Source organism: Recurvomyces mirabilis, assembly GCF_035927965.1.
Source record: "Recurvomyces mirabilis strain CCFEE 5264 chromosome Unknown scaffold_39, whole genome shotgun sequence".
In the NCBI taxonomy this organism is placed as follows: Eukaryota; Fungi; Ascomycota; class Dothideomycetes; order Mycosphaerellales; family Teratosphaeriaceae; genus Recurvomyces; species Recurvomyces mirabilis.
In genome coordinates, this window is record NW_027041973.1 from 32,974 (window position 1) to 47,167 (window position 14,194).

General features: G+C 53.8%; 6 protein-coding genes across 6 annotated transcripts; 1 reads left to right on the forward strand and 5 right to left on the reverse strand.

Moving 5' to 3' along the window:
- Positions 1-227: 227 nt before the first annotated feature.
- On the reverse strand, positions 228-941 carry LTS14_010225 (uncharacterized protein; the record flags this gene model as incomplete). Its single annotated transcript, XM_064842902.1, has 2 exons — positions 228-842; positions 915-941. 2 exons carry the CDS (start codon positions 939-941, stop codon positions 228-230), a joined length of 642 nt encoding a protein of 213 aa, XP_064689465.1.
- A 1,093-nt stretch (positions 942-2,034) lies between these two features.
- LTS14_010226 (uncharacterized protein) lies at positions 2,035-3,631 on the forward strand (the record flags this gene model as incomplete). The annotated part of the gene is made up of 5 exons (XM_064842903.1): positions 2,035-2,465; positions 2,514-2,787; positions 2,841-3,024; positions 3,079-3,171; positions 3,225-3,631. 5 exons carry the CDS (start codon positions 2,035-2,037, stop codon positions 3,629-3,631), a joined length of 1,389 nt encoding a protein of 462 aa, XP_064689466.1.
- A 1,010-nt stretch (positions 3,632-4,641) lies between these two features.
- On the reverse strand, positions 4,642-5,502 carry LTS14_010227 (uncharacterized protein; the record flags this gene model as incomplete). Its single annotated transcript, XM_064842904.1, has 2 exons — positions 4,642-5,076; positions 5,149-5,502. The coding sequence occupies 2 exons, from the start codon at positions 5,500-5,502 to the stop codon at positions 4,642-4,644; spliced, it is 789 nt and encodes a 262-aa protein (XP_064689467.1).
- Positions 5,503-7,344: 1,842 nt separating this feature from the next.
- Positions 7,345-8,256, reverse strand: LTS14_010228 (uncharacterized protein; the record flags this gene model as incomplete). Its single annotated transcript, XM_064842905.1, has 1 exon — positions 7,345-8,256. One exon carries the CDS (start codon positions 8,254-8,256, stop codon positions 7,345-7,347), a length of 912 nt encoding a protein of 303 aa, XP_064689468.1.
- Positions 8,257-9,753: 1,497 nt separating this feature from the next.
- On the reverse strand, positions 9,754-11,001 carry LTS14_010229 (uncharacterized protein; the record flags this gene model as incomplete). Its single annotated transcript, XM_064842906.1, has 3 exons — positions 9,754-10,104; positions 10,168-10,686; positions 10,783-11,001. The coding sequence occupies 3 exons, from the start codon at positions 10,999-11,001 to the stop codon at positions 9,754-9,756; spliced, it is 1,089 nt and encodes a 362-aa protein (XP_064689469.1).
- Positions 11,002-12,404: 1,403 nt separating this feature from the next.
- Positions 12,405-14,079, reverse strand: LTS14_010230 (uncharacterized protein; the record flags this gene model as incomplete). Its single annotated transcript, XM_064842907.1, has 2 exons — positions 12,405-13,112; positions 13,168-14,079. 2 exons carry the CDS (start codon positions 14,077-14,079, stop codon positions 12,405-12,407), a joined length of 1,620 nt encoding a protein of 539 aa, XP_064689470.1.
- Positions 14,080-14,194: the final 115 nt, after the last annotated feature.

Genomic DNA, 14,194 nt, shown 5'->3' on the forward strand with positions numbered 1-14,194 from the left:
AAAGCCTGCTCAACTGACATTGGGTTGTTCTTCGGAACTTCCCAATTCTCTAGAGGTGCCAAATATTGAGAGCCTCTGAGGATTTGCAGCCACATGCGACCTTGATTGACCATTGGAGAGCTGTAAGTGAAATGGCAGTCAATACCCAAAGAAGTTTGATCCTGGATTGAGTGGGCGTAGGGATGATTGTGGCCGAAGTGGAGCTCTGACTCCACCGTTGTAGAAATTTATTGGTTCGTTTCCCGGAGAATCTGAGCATCCCGGTAGGTCATGAAGCTAGCGTGTGCAAGAACAACAGGAATAGTGTCATTTAGCCATCCGCGAGCCTGGAGAACCTCGGCGCTGTTAGAGTGGCCCCAAGGACCGCCGAGGTAGTGTGATGTAACCGCCGACAAATTCGAAGCCTTCGTAATGTTCCACAATTCAGTGATGTTTGGAGTAGGGGCATCGTAGAAATTGTCGTATGCAAGGCCGAGAGTCAATACCGAGTGGTGATTGAAGCGAGCGTCTTGAGTCAGCGCCCGAAACTTCTGAATCTGATCCTCCCATGACCATCCATTGGGGACAATGTGGATAGCGTGGCCGTATACTGTGCGAACGCCGCTATCAAGGGACCCGTTGATACAGGCGTCAATTGTCTCATTCGAGAAACTTGCGTGTGCATGGTCAAGAACAGTCGTCGTACCGACGTGTAGACGTTCAAGACTCCCAACTAGCTGAGCCAGGTACAGATCGTCGGTTGTGAAATACTGTTCAGCTTGACTGAACTCGCTGTATTTCTGGAAGTATTCGGCCAATGACGTGTTGGAGCCTATAGTCTTGAAGGGAGTCTGCCAAAGATGCTACCAACAAATGCAAGTCAGCATGATTCAGCCATGACCTAAGTGAGCGTACTGTATGTGTATCAATGTAACCTGGACTAATGATTTTGTCTGTCGCATTGATGATGGTCGGATTGGTGGGAGGCCTGTTGGGCAAGCGCACATGCGCTGAATGATAGGCCGAGGGAGATGGTGTTGAGCCAATTCATCCTTGTTATCTAACGATGGTGGTAAGGCACGTTGCGAGATCGAAAGTGAGGTTCGACGCAGAGACATAGGCATAGTGCATATACTTAGGAGCGCGTTCAGCAAAAGCTGATGTCGCTGACGCTTCGCCTGACGGCCCGTTGAAAACCGGTCATGGGGGCCTGCCTCATCGCACAACATTGTGATCGTGCGCGCTGACATTCGATCCTGTGGAGGTTCCATATGTTCGGGTTCTTTCGGGTGAGGGATCAACCTACGTGCGCTGATATGCACCGGATAGCGTGCTGGCTCATATCGAACCTGGACAGAAACTCCACCAATGGCAGCTTGCAGGTGGTCGACTCCTGCGTAGTTGGCTTTGGGTTTGGGTTTGGGTTTGGATTTCTGCTTGGAATTTGTGGGGAAACCATGCGGGAAAGTTTGCGTTTTCCAATGCGCGTACGGGGCGCAACTATACAGAAGGATATAGCTGGCGGGGTGTTGTCGTATTCTATCCAAGAAGCCAATGAACACGAGGGAGTGTCACTTTCGACCGGTAGGGATCGGGATGAGTGATGTGCAAACTGCATCGCCGCATGGCAACCACGCCCCATTCACCGCCAGACGCCGGATCTGTGAGCGAGTGGCCAATACTGAGCGTGGCAGCTGTCACTGTTGCGTCCAAATTCGCCATCAGTGGACCAGTATGAGGATTTCAATACCGTCGTTCGTCCTTCGCGGAGAGATTCGGCGCCAGCGTTGCTTAGCAATACGCTGTAAGGACTTGAGCTGGTCGCCAAGTCGGATGTTAGGCACCCGACACCTCGTATGTCTGCGGCCTCCGTCTCGAGGATCAGGAGCTTACGATTTCGCCCTCTGGACATGCAACATCCCCAGAATGTGCATACAACTATGAGGAACGAGGCTTATAAGCATGGGTTTGGCAGTTCCCAACTTCCTCCCACTCGGAACTCTTCTATCACTTCCTGCCCGTGCCTCGTCCTCAATCCCTCCTCTGTCATTGATCATGTTTAAGAAAGCCTTGGCGGACACGCCTCGCGAGGCGCTGAATCTCCGCCTCCTACTGGCCGTTGTTTGCTTCGGCTTGATGGGTGCAGCTCGCGGTCTTGACGAGGGCCTCATCGGAACTACCGTTGCCCAGAAGTCTTTCATGACTGAGTATTGCCTCAGCGTCACCGGGACCCGAACGGCGGCAGAAGTCGCCCAGCGGAAAGGGAACATTACCGCCATGGTGCAGATTGGCAGCGTCGCTGGATCGTTGATCGCCTTCGTCTTCGCCGACCAGGTTGGTCGTCTGTGGGCAACCCGAGAGCTCTGCGCCGTCTGGATCGTTGGAGTCATCGTCTACATTACCTCGGGTGGGAATTACGGTCAGGTCCTGGCTGGCCGTTTCGTAATGGGCCTGGGTATTGGTCAAACAACCGTCATAGCGCCGGCGTGAGTCGTCCCTCGCCCTCTCCTAATGGCTCTGCTGATGCATTCTAGCTATCTTTCTGAAGTGGCACCCAGGGGCATGCGCGGCCTGTGCGTCTGCATCTTCTCTGGCTGCGTCTACCATGGTATCATGCTTGGCTACTTCGCCAACTACGGCACGTCGTTGCACGTCTCTACACACTCGGCGAAGCAGTGGATCTATCCCACCTCGATGCATATCATCTTCGCCGGACTGATCATCATTCTGAGCTTTGTCGCTTTCGAAAGCCCAAGGTACCTAATGAAGGCTGGTAAGATTGAGCAAGGCGCCGCAACTATGGCCAAGGTAAGAGACTGCCCTCCGCCTCAGGCCCCCGATTGAATGCTTACGCGCTGCAGCTTCGGGGCTTAAGCGTGGATCATCCCTACGTGCGTGCAGAGATGATCGATATCAACGATCAGCTCGAGCGAGAGCAAGAAGCAACGATGGGGGCCGGGATTCTTGGTCCATTGAAGGAGCTCTTCTTCATTGGACGCAACAGATACGCCATCGTCCTGGGATTGATGTGTCAACTCCTTGGCCGTACGTTGCCTCTGTATTAACTTGCAGATCGCGCTTGAGCTTACTTGCTTGTAGAATGGTCTGGGGCAAACAGCATCACCATCTACGCACCCCAGTATTTTGCCTTGCTTGGCTTGAAGGGCAGTCAGGAAACCCTCCTGGCGACTGGTAAGTTTCTGCCGGCGAAACTCACAATCGAGATCATTGCTGAACACATCCAGGCGTGTTCGGGGTTGTCAAACTAGTTGCAGCACTTACCTGCGCGTTCTTCCTCGTTGACTTTATTGGTCGGAAGCGAGCGCTCTACGTTGGCATTACGCTGCAGTTCATCAGCATGTTCTATATCGCCGTCTTTCTCGCGACTGTGCCCGCAATCTCCTCGACGGCCGCTGCTTCTGGCAAAGAAGTGCTCACCGCAGCTCAGCAACACGCCGCGACCGGCGCAATCGTCTTCATCTACATCTCTGGTGTCGGCTGGGCCTTGGGCTGGAACAGTATACAGTACCTCATCGGTGCTGAAATCTTCCCACTCAGGATTCGTTCCCTCGGCACCAGCATAATCATGTGCTTTCATTTCATCAACCAGGCAAGTCAATCACGATCATTCTCTGCTAGAGGAAAGTACTGACAGCAAAGTAGTATGGTAATTCGAAAGCTGTGCCGCTCATGCTACTTCCTTCTACGCAAGGTGGCATCACGCCCCAAGGCTCATTCTGGTTTTTCGCCGCCGTAACCCTACTCGGTTTGCCCTACGTTTGGTTTTTCTTGCCAGAGACGAAGACCAAGTCCCTGGAGGCTATGGACGAGCTTTTCTCCCTACCCTGGTACAAGATCGGTAGGAAAGGCCGGGAACTTACCGAGGGCAAGGGAAGTGTCGTCGAGGCACTTGCGAGTGTTGGCCCAGAAAAGATGGAGCATGCGACCGAGGTTGAGAAAGTCTGAGGGGTGTCCTTTGGTGCATGCGAAGTATCGTGCAGCGTTCTATACCAGTACGGTCAGACTCGACTAGATATGACGTTGCGAACGATACGGGAAGAGGTAGACTGCGCCTGCGATACAGAGAGGAAACTAGGACAGACTGATCGTATACACACCACGCGTATCATTTGATACACACCATTCTAGGATTTCTCACGATCACCAGACCATGCAAGACCAGATCATCGCCAAGCTCGAGCGGCATCAGCTGTCGAGGCAAAGGTCGACTGGACCGAATAGCGTATATTGACAGCTTCCGCACGATCGAGCTAGACTACTTCTGCACACTTAGTTGCGTAACTTCCTTGTTTAGAACATTTACTTATTACCCATCCCATCCCCCAGCACCGCCACCACTTGACCGCTCGTCCTGCTCGTGCTGATTTAGATCTCTGAAATCGGGACTCAAGGCGTGGCTCACATCTGATTCGCTCTCATCACTGCGAAGCAGGTGCACAACTGCTGATCGCATGCTTTTTTTCACTTTGTAAGAACAAGCGTCGATGATGCTATGCTTATAGGTTCGAAGATGAAGTTAAGGAATACACGGAACGACAAAACGAACAGCCTACCTTGATGTCACCAGAAACTCGATGCGCGCGCTAGCCAGGGCTTACCTCACCCTGCTTTGCGGTCGAGCCCACGCTCCAGCCCATCTGCTTACGACAAATACCAATACTCCCGTGGATCAGCCGTCCCACGATACATCTCCGCAATATGCTCAAACACCAGCGCCCTCGCCGGCGCAGCAATATTCGCTTGAGAAGGGAAGATATCAGCGCCCTTACTCACCACCGTAGCACAAGCCTGCTGGCAGCACCGAGCCATGACCTCCGTCGGACTACTCGCCTCTGTCACCGAAGCATCGAGACCATAGTCCTTGTTATTCACATCGGATACGGCCTCAGGCTCGAACCTCGCAGCCTCTTCGAACTTATTCTGCTCTATGCAAGCGACGATACTGCTTGGTGGGAAGATAGCAGGTCGCTCCGAGTCTGGGTCCTCGTATGTCGTTCTTGGATTGGCAAGGAAATGTATCAGATCGGGCTCGCAGCCGATATGCGTCAGCAACTCATGCAAAGTCGTAGTTCGGATCTACACCCTGCGCACAGAGACAAGATGGCAGAAATCCACAATCTTCGCCGTTAACATAACCCAAGCACAAACCCCCACTGCCCCCAAACTCCCCTTATGCTGTCGAAACTCAATCGTCCCCTTCAACTCCTCCGCCCATCGACTCTCCTCTCCATCCGGCAACAGATTCTCCAGGTTCAAAGAACTATTATGGCCATAAGATCCCTTCTCAATCATACCGGGGAAGACTACAGTGTCAGGGATAGAGAATATCTTCCCTAGACTCTCGTACGTGCCTTTCCGCTGGATATTAGCCAACCAGTCCAGAAGTCCAGCTTCTGACTCCGTCTGGCGATTGACACGATGGAAGAAAGGAAGCGGTGCATGGCAGAATTTCACGCAGTAATCTGTCGGATGTCTTAATTCTGTCCGCTGGGTGTATCTCATCTAAACAGCGCTCGAACGCCGTCATGAAAGTGAGTACATTCTTCGCCGTCTCGAACGGGATCTTGGAACCCCCTGCCGTTACCTATGTGGATGTGGAGACCTGTGGAGGAATTAGTGATGAAACGACAGGGGAGTGTGGTCTGGACTCGGATCAGTGTGTTCATTACTTTCTGCACTTCACCTCGCCAGTCTTCCGTAGGGGTGAAGATGCGGCTGCGGAGGCTCAATGCACTCTACCACGTAGGCCTCGGGCTTCGCTGCCGCTTCGCCGAGCGAGAGACGGGAGGGTTTCGATTTCGAAGACTCCATTGGCTATATGGTTCTTCAATTCCATTTAGGTCTTCGTCGAAGGGGTCGGCGACGCGGATTCCGGCTTCCAGGAGGGCGTGAAAGATTGCATTCTGCGCTTTCAGGTTGTCGGCTGGCAGGATGGAGGTTACTTCGGGGTGATGGGGGAGCCAGGTGGTGTCTTTGTGGTAGAGGGCGAGGAACTCGAGCTCGATGCCGAGGGTTAGGTTTTAGTGGTGCCATGATGGTGGTACATGGTTAGTGTACGCTGTGCGTCCTGCAGGCCTGCCACAGAGTCTTTGATTTAGGTACTGACTGGATGTGGGCACTCTGGCTCATCGGCCGAGTCGGTATAATAGCGTGGCGAGGACAATAAGTCAACAAAGAATGCAATGTTGCTTAGACTGAGAACAATGCCAGAACTAAGGGAACGAAGGTCACCCAGTCTTCCTCGGGCTATGGAACAAGGACAATTGGGCACTTCTACACTAAGGCCCGGGGCGTAGGTATAGCAACCTCACGAGAATTCATGTCAGCACACTCAGATGGCAGCAGTGCTCCACGAGCGCCATGTAGACACACACTCTTTGCTCCGTACTCCCTCGCCGAAGTCACTCCATTCGTACTCGCCCGACCTCGTTCGATGTCTTTCCCCACTTGACCTGAGGCCTGGTAGGAGTCACTGGCTTCACCACTGTGTGGCCAGCCGGACATGTTTTCGAGCTTCAGTCCACGATCGCTGAACCGGAAACTCCAGAAGTGCTGATGCGCTTCGATCTCAATGTCATCTTCTCCCGCCATGCAACCACGCCACGATACTGCAAAGACAGGCGTAGACTTGAGAGTATGTGCTGGTCAACGACCAGGAATCGGCATTGCAGGAAAGAATGCGTTGGGCGGGCCAAAACTCCGTGCCGAATTGTATACGTATTGGTGGGATGGCGTAAAGGCGTCAATGACGGCTTTCGCGGTCAGTCGTGAAGCTAGCACCGAGAGAGCTGTGATACGGCGTGTTCTGTCTTTGCTCCCAGGGCATGCAGCTAGACGTCGCTTCACCTCAGAATGGGCCGGTGATCAGGGGTTATGGCACAATCGCTTGGTAGCGAACCTGCTCAAAAACCAGCTCAATTGCTCATCACATCTATCACTAATATTACACATCCCGTTTGAATCGTCAATTGACTGGCTAGCTACATGTAGCCTTATCCCTCCCTATGTTTCCACGCAATGCAGTTTTGCAAACAAAATCCCATCGGCCGTTGGTGTCATGTTTCTCGCACTCATTTCATCGATCGATCGTATAGCTCATCTTACATTTGTCCTCTTCCTCTCCTTGCCCAGCAGCTGTTGGATGTGTTTTGGTGGGCTTCCCGGTCTGCTCGTCCGAAGTGCTGCTGGTGCAAGCCGAGTCCAACATGGCGCTTGGCAAAAGCTCCACTCAGATGTGTAGACCCTCACCTCCCTGAGCGAACCCCCAAGCCAGCCATTCCCTCGTCCAGCCTTTGCGCACCTCAGCACCCGACACCCCACACAAGCCCACCACAAACTCACACCCTACTCATCCAACTCCAACAACTTCCTCAACACCCCCATCTCAGCATGATTCCGAAAATTCCGCATCCGATGACACCACACCACCTCGCCCTCCTCCAACAAAAACTCCCCGCCAATCTGCATCGGATTCCCGCCCCTCACCACATCCTTGTACCTGATCCCGTCGGGATCTCGCAAACTCTGCCGCATCTGCTTCATCTGCCCCAGCCCCCATGCAGCGGCACTGATGTCCTTCATATATTCCGGCCGGGTGGTGCCGATATTGGCGCTGATCACCATGCCGAGTTTCTTGAATAATTGGCGGGTGGGGTCGGCGAAGATGGGGAAGGGGCAGTTGGTGAATTTCTTGTAGTGGGTGATGAGATCCGGTTTCCCGCAGCCGATGACTATTATCGAAGTCGGGATGGGGATGCTGAAGTAATCTTCTTTCGTGATGCTCTTGGCGAGGCATTGGAGATAGGCTTGGCAGGCGCCGCAGTAGAAGTGCCGGACGAAGAGCACCAGTTGGCGGGAATGCAGGCTGTAGGCTGGGTCGTAGAGGGATCCGAAGGGCCGGGAGGTGCCGTCCGCGGCGTAGATGGGGAGGTCGTAGACGGCGGCTAGGGTGGCGCGGTCGGGACATTCGTCGCTGACGGCGATGGCGAGGTCGGGGTCGGAGCGGAAGCGGGAGAGCCATTCGTCCGCGTCTACCACGTCTGAGGGTGGGAAGGAGCAGGATGGGCTGTCGTCATGATCGTGCGAAGGAGTCGCTGGTGGATATGATGCCGAATCGTCTACTGAGGAGGCGGCAGTATGCGTGGTCGTGGTGGCGTTGGTCCGCATCGTACTGGCGTTGCTCGGCTTCGAAAACCTCGTGTCCTGCGAACTCGGCGACGTGGGAGACGTATTCTTACTACTGCGATTCTTCTTCATGCTGACCGCTCTCACAACCGCAGGAGGTTCAAAGGGCCGCTCAAAGCGCGATGCGCCCACTGGTGAGACGTCGCGCTGCATAATCTACTTATTATTTCCCTGTGGATGGGCTGCTGACAGGATTTCCGGTCTGAGCTGCTGCAAGCCCAGACTTCTAGGCGTTTTTGGGTGGGAAGGTCTCAGATCCTGTGCTCCACACTTGTGTCCGGGATGAGCTTTGTTGGTTGGGAAGGCCGGGATGGTCGCGCGTGTCAGATTGTGCCAATGGGTGAGGCTGAAACACTGAGGCCGTGAGTGGTACTGTACAGTAGTGAGAGATGCACGCAGTAGGAAGAAGGAGGAAGAAATGTGACGATGGAAGTTGGTGGAGAGCCAGTGGTGGAGCTCTACAAGCAGGAAATAGTTATGGTTCGTCGATCGGCAGTAAATGACTTTACCGTCGATATGAGGCGCTCACCTACAGTATGCTTTGCCGCCGCACTACGGGGGCGTTTATCTTGTTCTTAAAGCTGCTTTCCCGTTAGCTTTGGCGTTCTTGGGTGGTGCGACGCGCATTTCCAGATCCCGCCCACTTTTCCCCTTGTTGCCGGTGACGTGGATGCAGGATTGCAGGCGCGGCAGAACGCTCACGCCGATCGGGCTTGGATATTGCGTGCATAAGAACTACAGTATACTGTAGCATGCAGAACCCGTGTCTATTTTGAGATTGTACATACAGTAACTGCCCGCTCACCCTTTCCTATCAACAGTGACTGCATGCCTTTCGAGCCATGTCTCGATGATAACGTCAGCCATGTCTGTATAATACTACGACCTCCCTTCAACGGCTTGTCTGAGACATTGAGACTTCTGGAACATCGCCACGAGATCGCCAGGAGCCCTTCCGTCCCGCCTTGGCGCTGCGCCATCTCCACAATCCGCAGCTGAGAACCCTGCTCTTCCCGCATCAGTTCACCCGTTTTAGGACAATCGATCATTATTGGGACCTCGTGGCTGGCGGGCGTGCAGAGACTTTGATATCGCGGTAACCCTGTTAGTCGATATTTTAGTCTTTGCCGGATGGCCCAAGCGAGTCTTCGTTTATGAAGCGAGGTACAAGTACGGCGCTATGCCACGAGACTAAGACGTAGGAGATGCGGTCAGACTCAGCAGTAGCCTTGATATCAGCTTGCGCGAGCCTCCTACGAATCGGGACTGCTGACGACATGCTGCCCCGAGCATAGCTGCATGGCTGCACGCGAGTCGAGAAGAACCTCTTGAACGGGTCCGGAACTGAATAGATGCCAGTCCCATAAGCTGCGTTCGGATGGTTTGTGAGAACACGACAAGAAGGGACACTGACTGCTGCTTTGCCTGGGCAGCTTGAAGAAATGCAAGAATTGCTCAAGGCAAGCAGCCGCTACATCAATATAATCCTGGTCTTGGCCTACCTCACTGGTGCTCACGCCTTCACCGGGAGCCATATCTCCTCTTACTCCTCGGTAGCTTTTCGTGACCCTACATAAGCAAACCAACAACCGCCACCACAGCAGCCGCAGGAACCACAGGCACCTTATACACCTGCACCGCCGGCGTAGCCACTGCTCCCGAGTGAATAGACGTACACGAACCCATAACTGCCAGGATTTTGTCCTGGCCGCCCGTCACACGAATCGTACCGTTGGAGTAGCTCATGGTGGGCGTAGTCGTATTTGCTGAGGCCGTGGCACTGAGGGAGTATTGTGCGATTTCCTTGCATGTCGCTTGGCCTGTGATGAAGGTGCATGATTCGGAGATGGATGTCGCTTGGTTACTGGTGAGGGCGGTGAAGTTGTGCTCGTACCAGCTTGGGCCGGCTGATGCCATGATCTGGGGAAGTAAGGATCAGCTCAGCTGAATTGTTCATATATGCTTTGTCGAGGTCCGACTTACCGTGCCAGTCAAACCGGGGCAAGCACTAGCATCTGCGCACTGCAACGCCATCGTGGTCTGGCAAGCATCTGCTGATATAATCGAAGCAGCTAGAGCAGTACTCCAAGAGGTCAAGAACGGCACCGTGACGATCACTTCCTTGGATGAGCTGGACATAAGCGTCGTGCTCGGATGACTACTCGTCTCGCTCAACGTTACCGGCACGATAGCAGGGGCCGTCACTGGGACTGAGCTGGTCGAGCTCTTAGTACTCCTAGTACTCAAATCACACTCGCCAGTAGCCATAGCCAGCAGTTCCCCTCCAGCCGTAATCTGCACGAAAGCTGGCGAGGCATCGACCCCCGTCAAGGTAATCGAGCTCGCTTCCACAGCCCCATGAGCGATGGATCTCGTGCTCGTGCAGACCGCTGCGTTGCTGCCGGATATGGCAGAGCAGGACATCGAGACGCCCATGATTGCTGGATCCCTGGTCGGACTGAAGGTCTCGTCATAGCCGAGGGCACTTTGCGTATGTGTTACCTGGATGCACGATTGTCAGCTATGGCGCTGATGAGGTGAGTTGAGGTCTTGTGACCAGGCTTCTTGAGAGGGAGCGGTTGGTTGGTGGAGATGTACCTGACCGCTGAGATTACACCCTGCGGCCGTGCAGTCGAAGATGTAGGTCGTGGAGCAGGCATCTGCCGCTACGACCGAGGCGGCGAAGAGGTTGAAGTCGTGGTAGAAGAGGATGGTGGCTTCGTTCGTGTTGACGGAGGTGGATGGTGTGGAGGCGCTGGGTCGGGAGGTGACTATTCTGACGAGGCTGCCGGCCAGGATGATTTCACGCCAAGACATTGTTGTTGCTTGAGGACGGTCGGTGGTGGGTGTTAGATGGTGGCTATGAGTTCTGACGGGAGTCGGCAGGGCAAAGGATTCGTTCGGACACGACTCGGAAGGTATCCAGCCTTATTACCTCTCCGCTACGACGAGAAGGCTGGCAAGTACGATGTTCTCCTCACTATTGTTCCTGCGTGGGAGGAAACACAGTGTGTTCTTGTATCACGACACCGTGCGGCATGCACAGGCTACACAGGTACTCCTATGCACACGCCTCTCACTCTCGTAGGCATGCGTGTTCATGCTTTGCGGCATAGCCGGTGGGTATTAGCCACTGCTTGGAGGCTTCGGGATGATATCGTTCGCGGTTCGGAGTGAGCTGTTGCGCCAGGTCGATTACCATATCTTCAAGGATCTCAGGTCTCCTCGGAGTTTTTGCTGTCCTTTCTCATAGCCATATGGAGCGACTCGCTGCTCCAGAAATAGTTGGCAGATGGTGACATGATGTATGGTGACATGCATCGAGCATGCGTCAGCTGTGCTATTGAGTGGCAAGGTCAGACACGCGGGCAGGAGAACGATTGTGAGGTTGGACTATGCCCAGCGCTACTGTCTTGCCACGACAGACTGCTTCACGGCGTGGCTGTCGTGTTGCGAAGAGTACGACGATGGCATCCTAGAGCGGCATGCGACGTTGAGTTTCTGCACCGCGCGTTTCACATATCGTGTGTCTTGCGTGCTCGTCTAGATGATTCCAATCGAGGAGCAGAACGATTTTCATCTTTTCCCCCTATCAACCTTCGAGGCATCGCCAGCGATGAAGATGAAAGACATCATATAGAGCGAGATGTGAAGTACAGCTGATGTTGACACTGTAGCACCTCGTCCACGGGAAGCTGCAGCATGTGGCGTTGCGTACCGTACCTGCAGCTCTGACGCGCTTGCAGGTGTCGACTCGGTCGCCCGTTCATGCATGCCGTACATCGTGCCTCTTCGCTCCAGTCGTTATGAGCTGCATGCGTCCTGCCATGCATGGAGTCGATGGTGTTGCTCAAGGTGAAGGGCTTAGTCCTGATACTCGATCCGGACATGGAGCTCTGAGGCACGACAGCTCATGACTCCAGTGGAACGAAGTCATGGGAGGATCTTATTGAGTGTGAGATTAATTTGTAGGCCAACGCTATAGCTATCGTACACTGTAGCCATACTGCCCTCTTGGCCGACCACTAGCTATCTCTGCACCGCGTGCGGCCTCATGGACTGCCATCGAAGCGGCCTATGCTGCATGTGCTGCCATGCTTCCCCACCATCTGTTAATGAAAGTTCAAACATGCAGCTCTATGCAGTGGTATCGTAATCATATCCCAAACGCCACTTGTCCACCACCTCGCTGAATGTAGTCAAAAGGCTTATGCATATCATCATCGTCCAGTATCCGTCCACACAGAGGGATGGTCCTGTCCAATGAAACTGTCTCTATCGCTCTCTCGTGAATTAGAACTGTACGTCCTCTCCAATGGCCGTGGCATAGGCCATCGCGGTGTAGGCGGCGCCACAGTCACAGGCGACGCCATCCCGAAAGTGAAATGCCTGTCCATTGCACTCGCCGGAGTCTTGGGGTCGGGATAAGCTTCCGGCACTTCCACTTCTTCGTATGTAGTCGCCACGCCAGCTTCAGCAAGCTTCGTTGACGAGCCATAGCCGAAGTCGAAGCGCTTTGAGGCGCTTGAAGCACTATACGGGCTATTGGTGCTTGCTGACTCGAAGGTGTTGGCTCGTCGGGTGTGGTATTCTTCCAGCACTTCTTCGTCTGGCTGGTATTGCTTGTGGCGCATGAAGAGACCGAGGTAGGTTCGTGCGATGCCGAAGGCTATGGCGAGGACCAGAATGACAACGGCATATGGTATCCGAGCGAATTCATCGCTTGCTAGATTTATGCCTAGGCCGCCGTTGATGATTGCAAGGACGATTATCGATGGTCCGAGGAAAAGATGGACTTTGCTGAAGCTCGTTGGCTTCTTCGTACGTTTGAAAATGAGATGATGACTTAGGCCAAGTCCGAACTGGACCAGAACTCCAGCAAGAACCAGAAGGCCGAGGACTTGATGTGCAGAGTTGAAGTGCTTGCCCTGCGAAAATCATGTCAGTCATGGTCTTCCATACGAGTTGAATTTAGGTACACACCCGGTTGTACTCCAGTGATACAGCAACACCACAGCCGAAGCCCACAAGTACCATCACGAGGCCGAAAGATTGGACAACCCAGTGAACTGTCACGCTATGCACCCATCGGAGCAAAAGCGAGCCAAGTGGGAAGATGACAAAGAAGGCCACACTCATTATCACCGCGTGGACAATCGGGTACGTGTCACTATCCGTGTGCTCGTCGAAACCTGCCGAACTGCCAAATGAGATGAAAGTATCATCGTTCTGCACGGCTTCGGTGCCATTATGATTCGGACCCGGTACACGGCCATATTCAGCGCCTTCGTAGAAGTCCAAGGGGGTGGTGGCGACTGTCATATCCATGGTGAACTTCCCATAGTAATCATGCCGTTTTAGCGCGGCATCCTGCGAATCACTGAGCAGCTCGTCCTCTGGACCAATAGCGAAGATGAAAGGCTGCGCTTTGCTATTATAGTCTACACTCGAGTGGTTCGCGCATCCTCGGCATACTGCGTGGGAGATCATGATGCCACCTTTCTTGGCCTGGTTGCTGTTTGGGGCGTACTCGTCACTCCAGATCTTTTCAAGGTTGACGTCCATTAATTCCGGCTCGCTGTGACCGGTACCCATGCGTGGTGATGTGGTGACTCCAGTTCCGTTGGCGCTTTTGTAGCTGATGAGCATAAACGCGCCAGCCATGTTCTCGCCGATGCCCACACCGACCCAGGAGTTCTTGGTCGGCGCGGACATGTGGAAGTAGATGTCGCCATTGTGCACAAAGTTCATGCCGACCACATACTGGTCTCCTTGCGAGGTTTCGGTCACGAAGTATGATCCCTTCGCGGTCAGATCCTGCGGTTCGAGTGCGTAAGCTGGAGCCAGCCAGGCCGCAGCCGCCACGGCTGTGACGAGTATTCGTGGGAGAAGCATGTTTATCGTATATTCGCTATCGGCTAGAACCAGAACCAGGACGAGACGTGAAAACTCTCGACAGCATTAACCAGACTCTCAGCTCGCGATCACGATGCAAGAAAGGATGGAAACC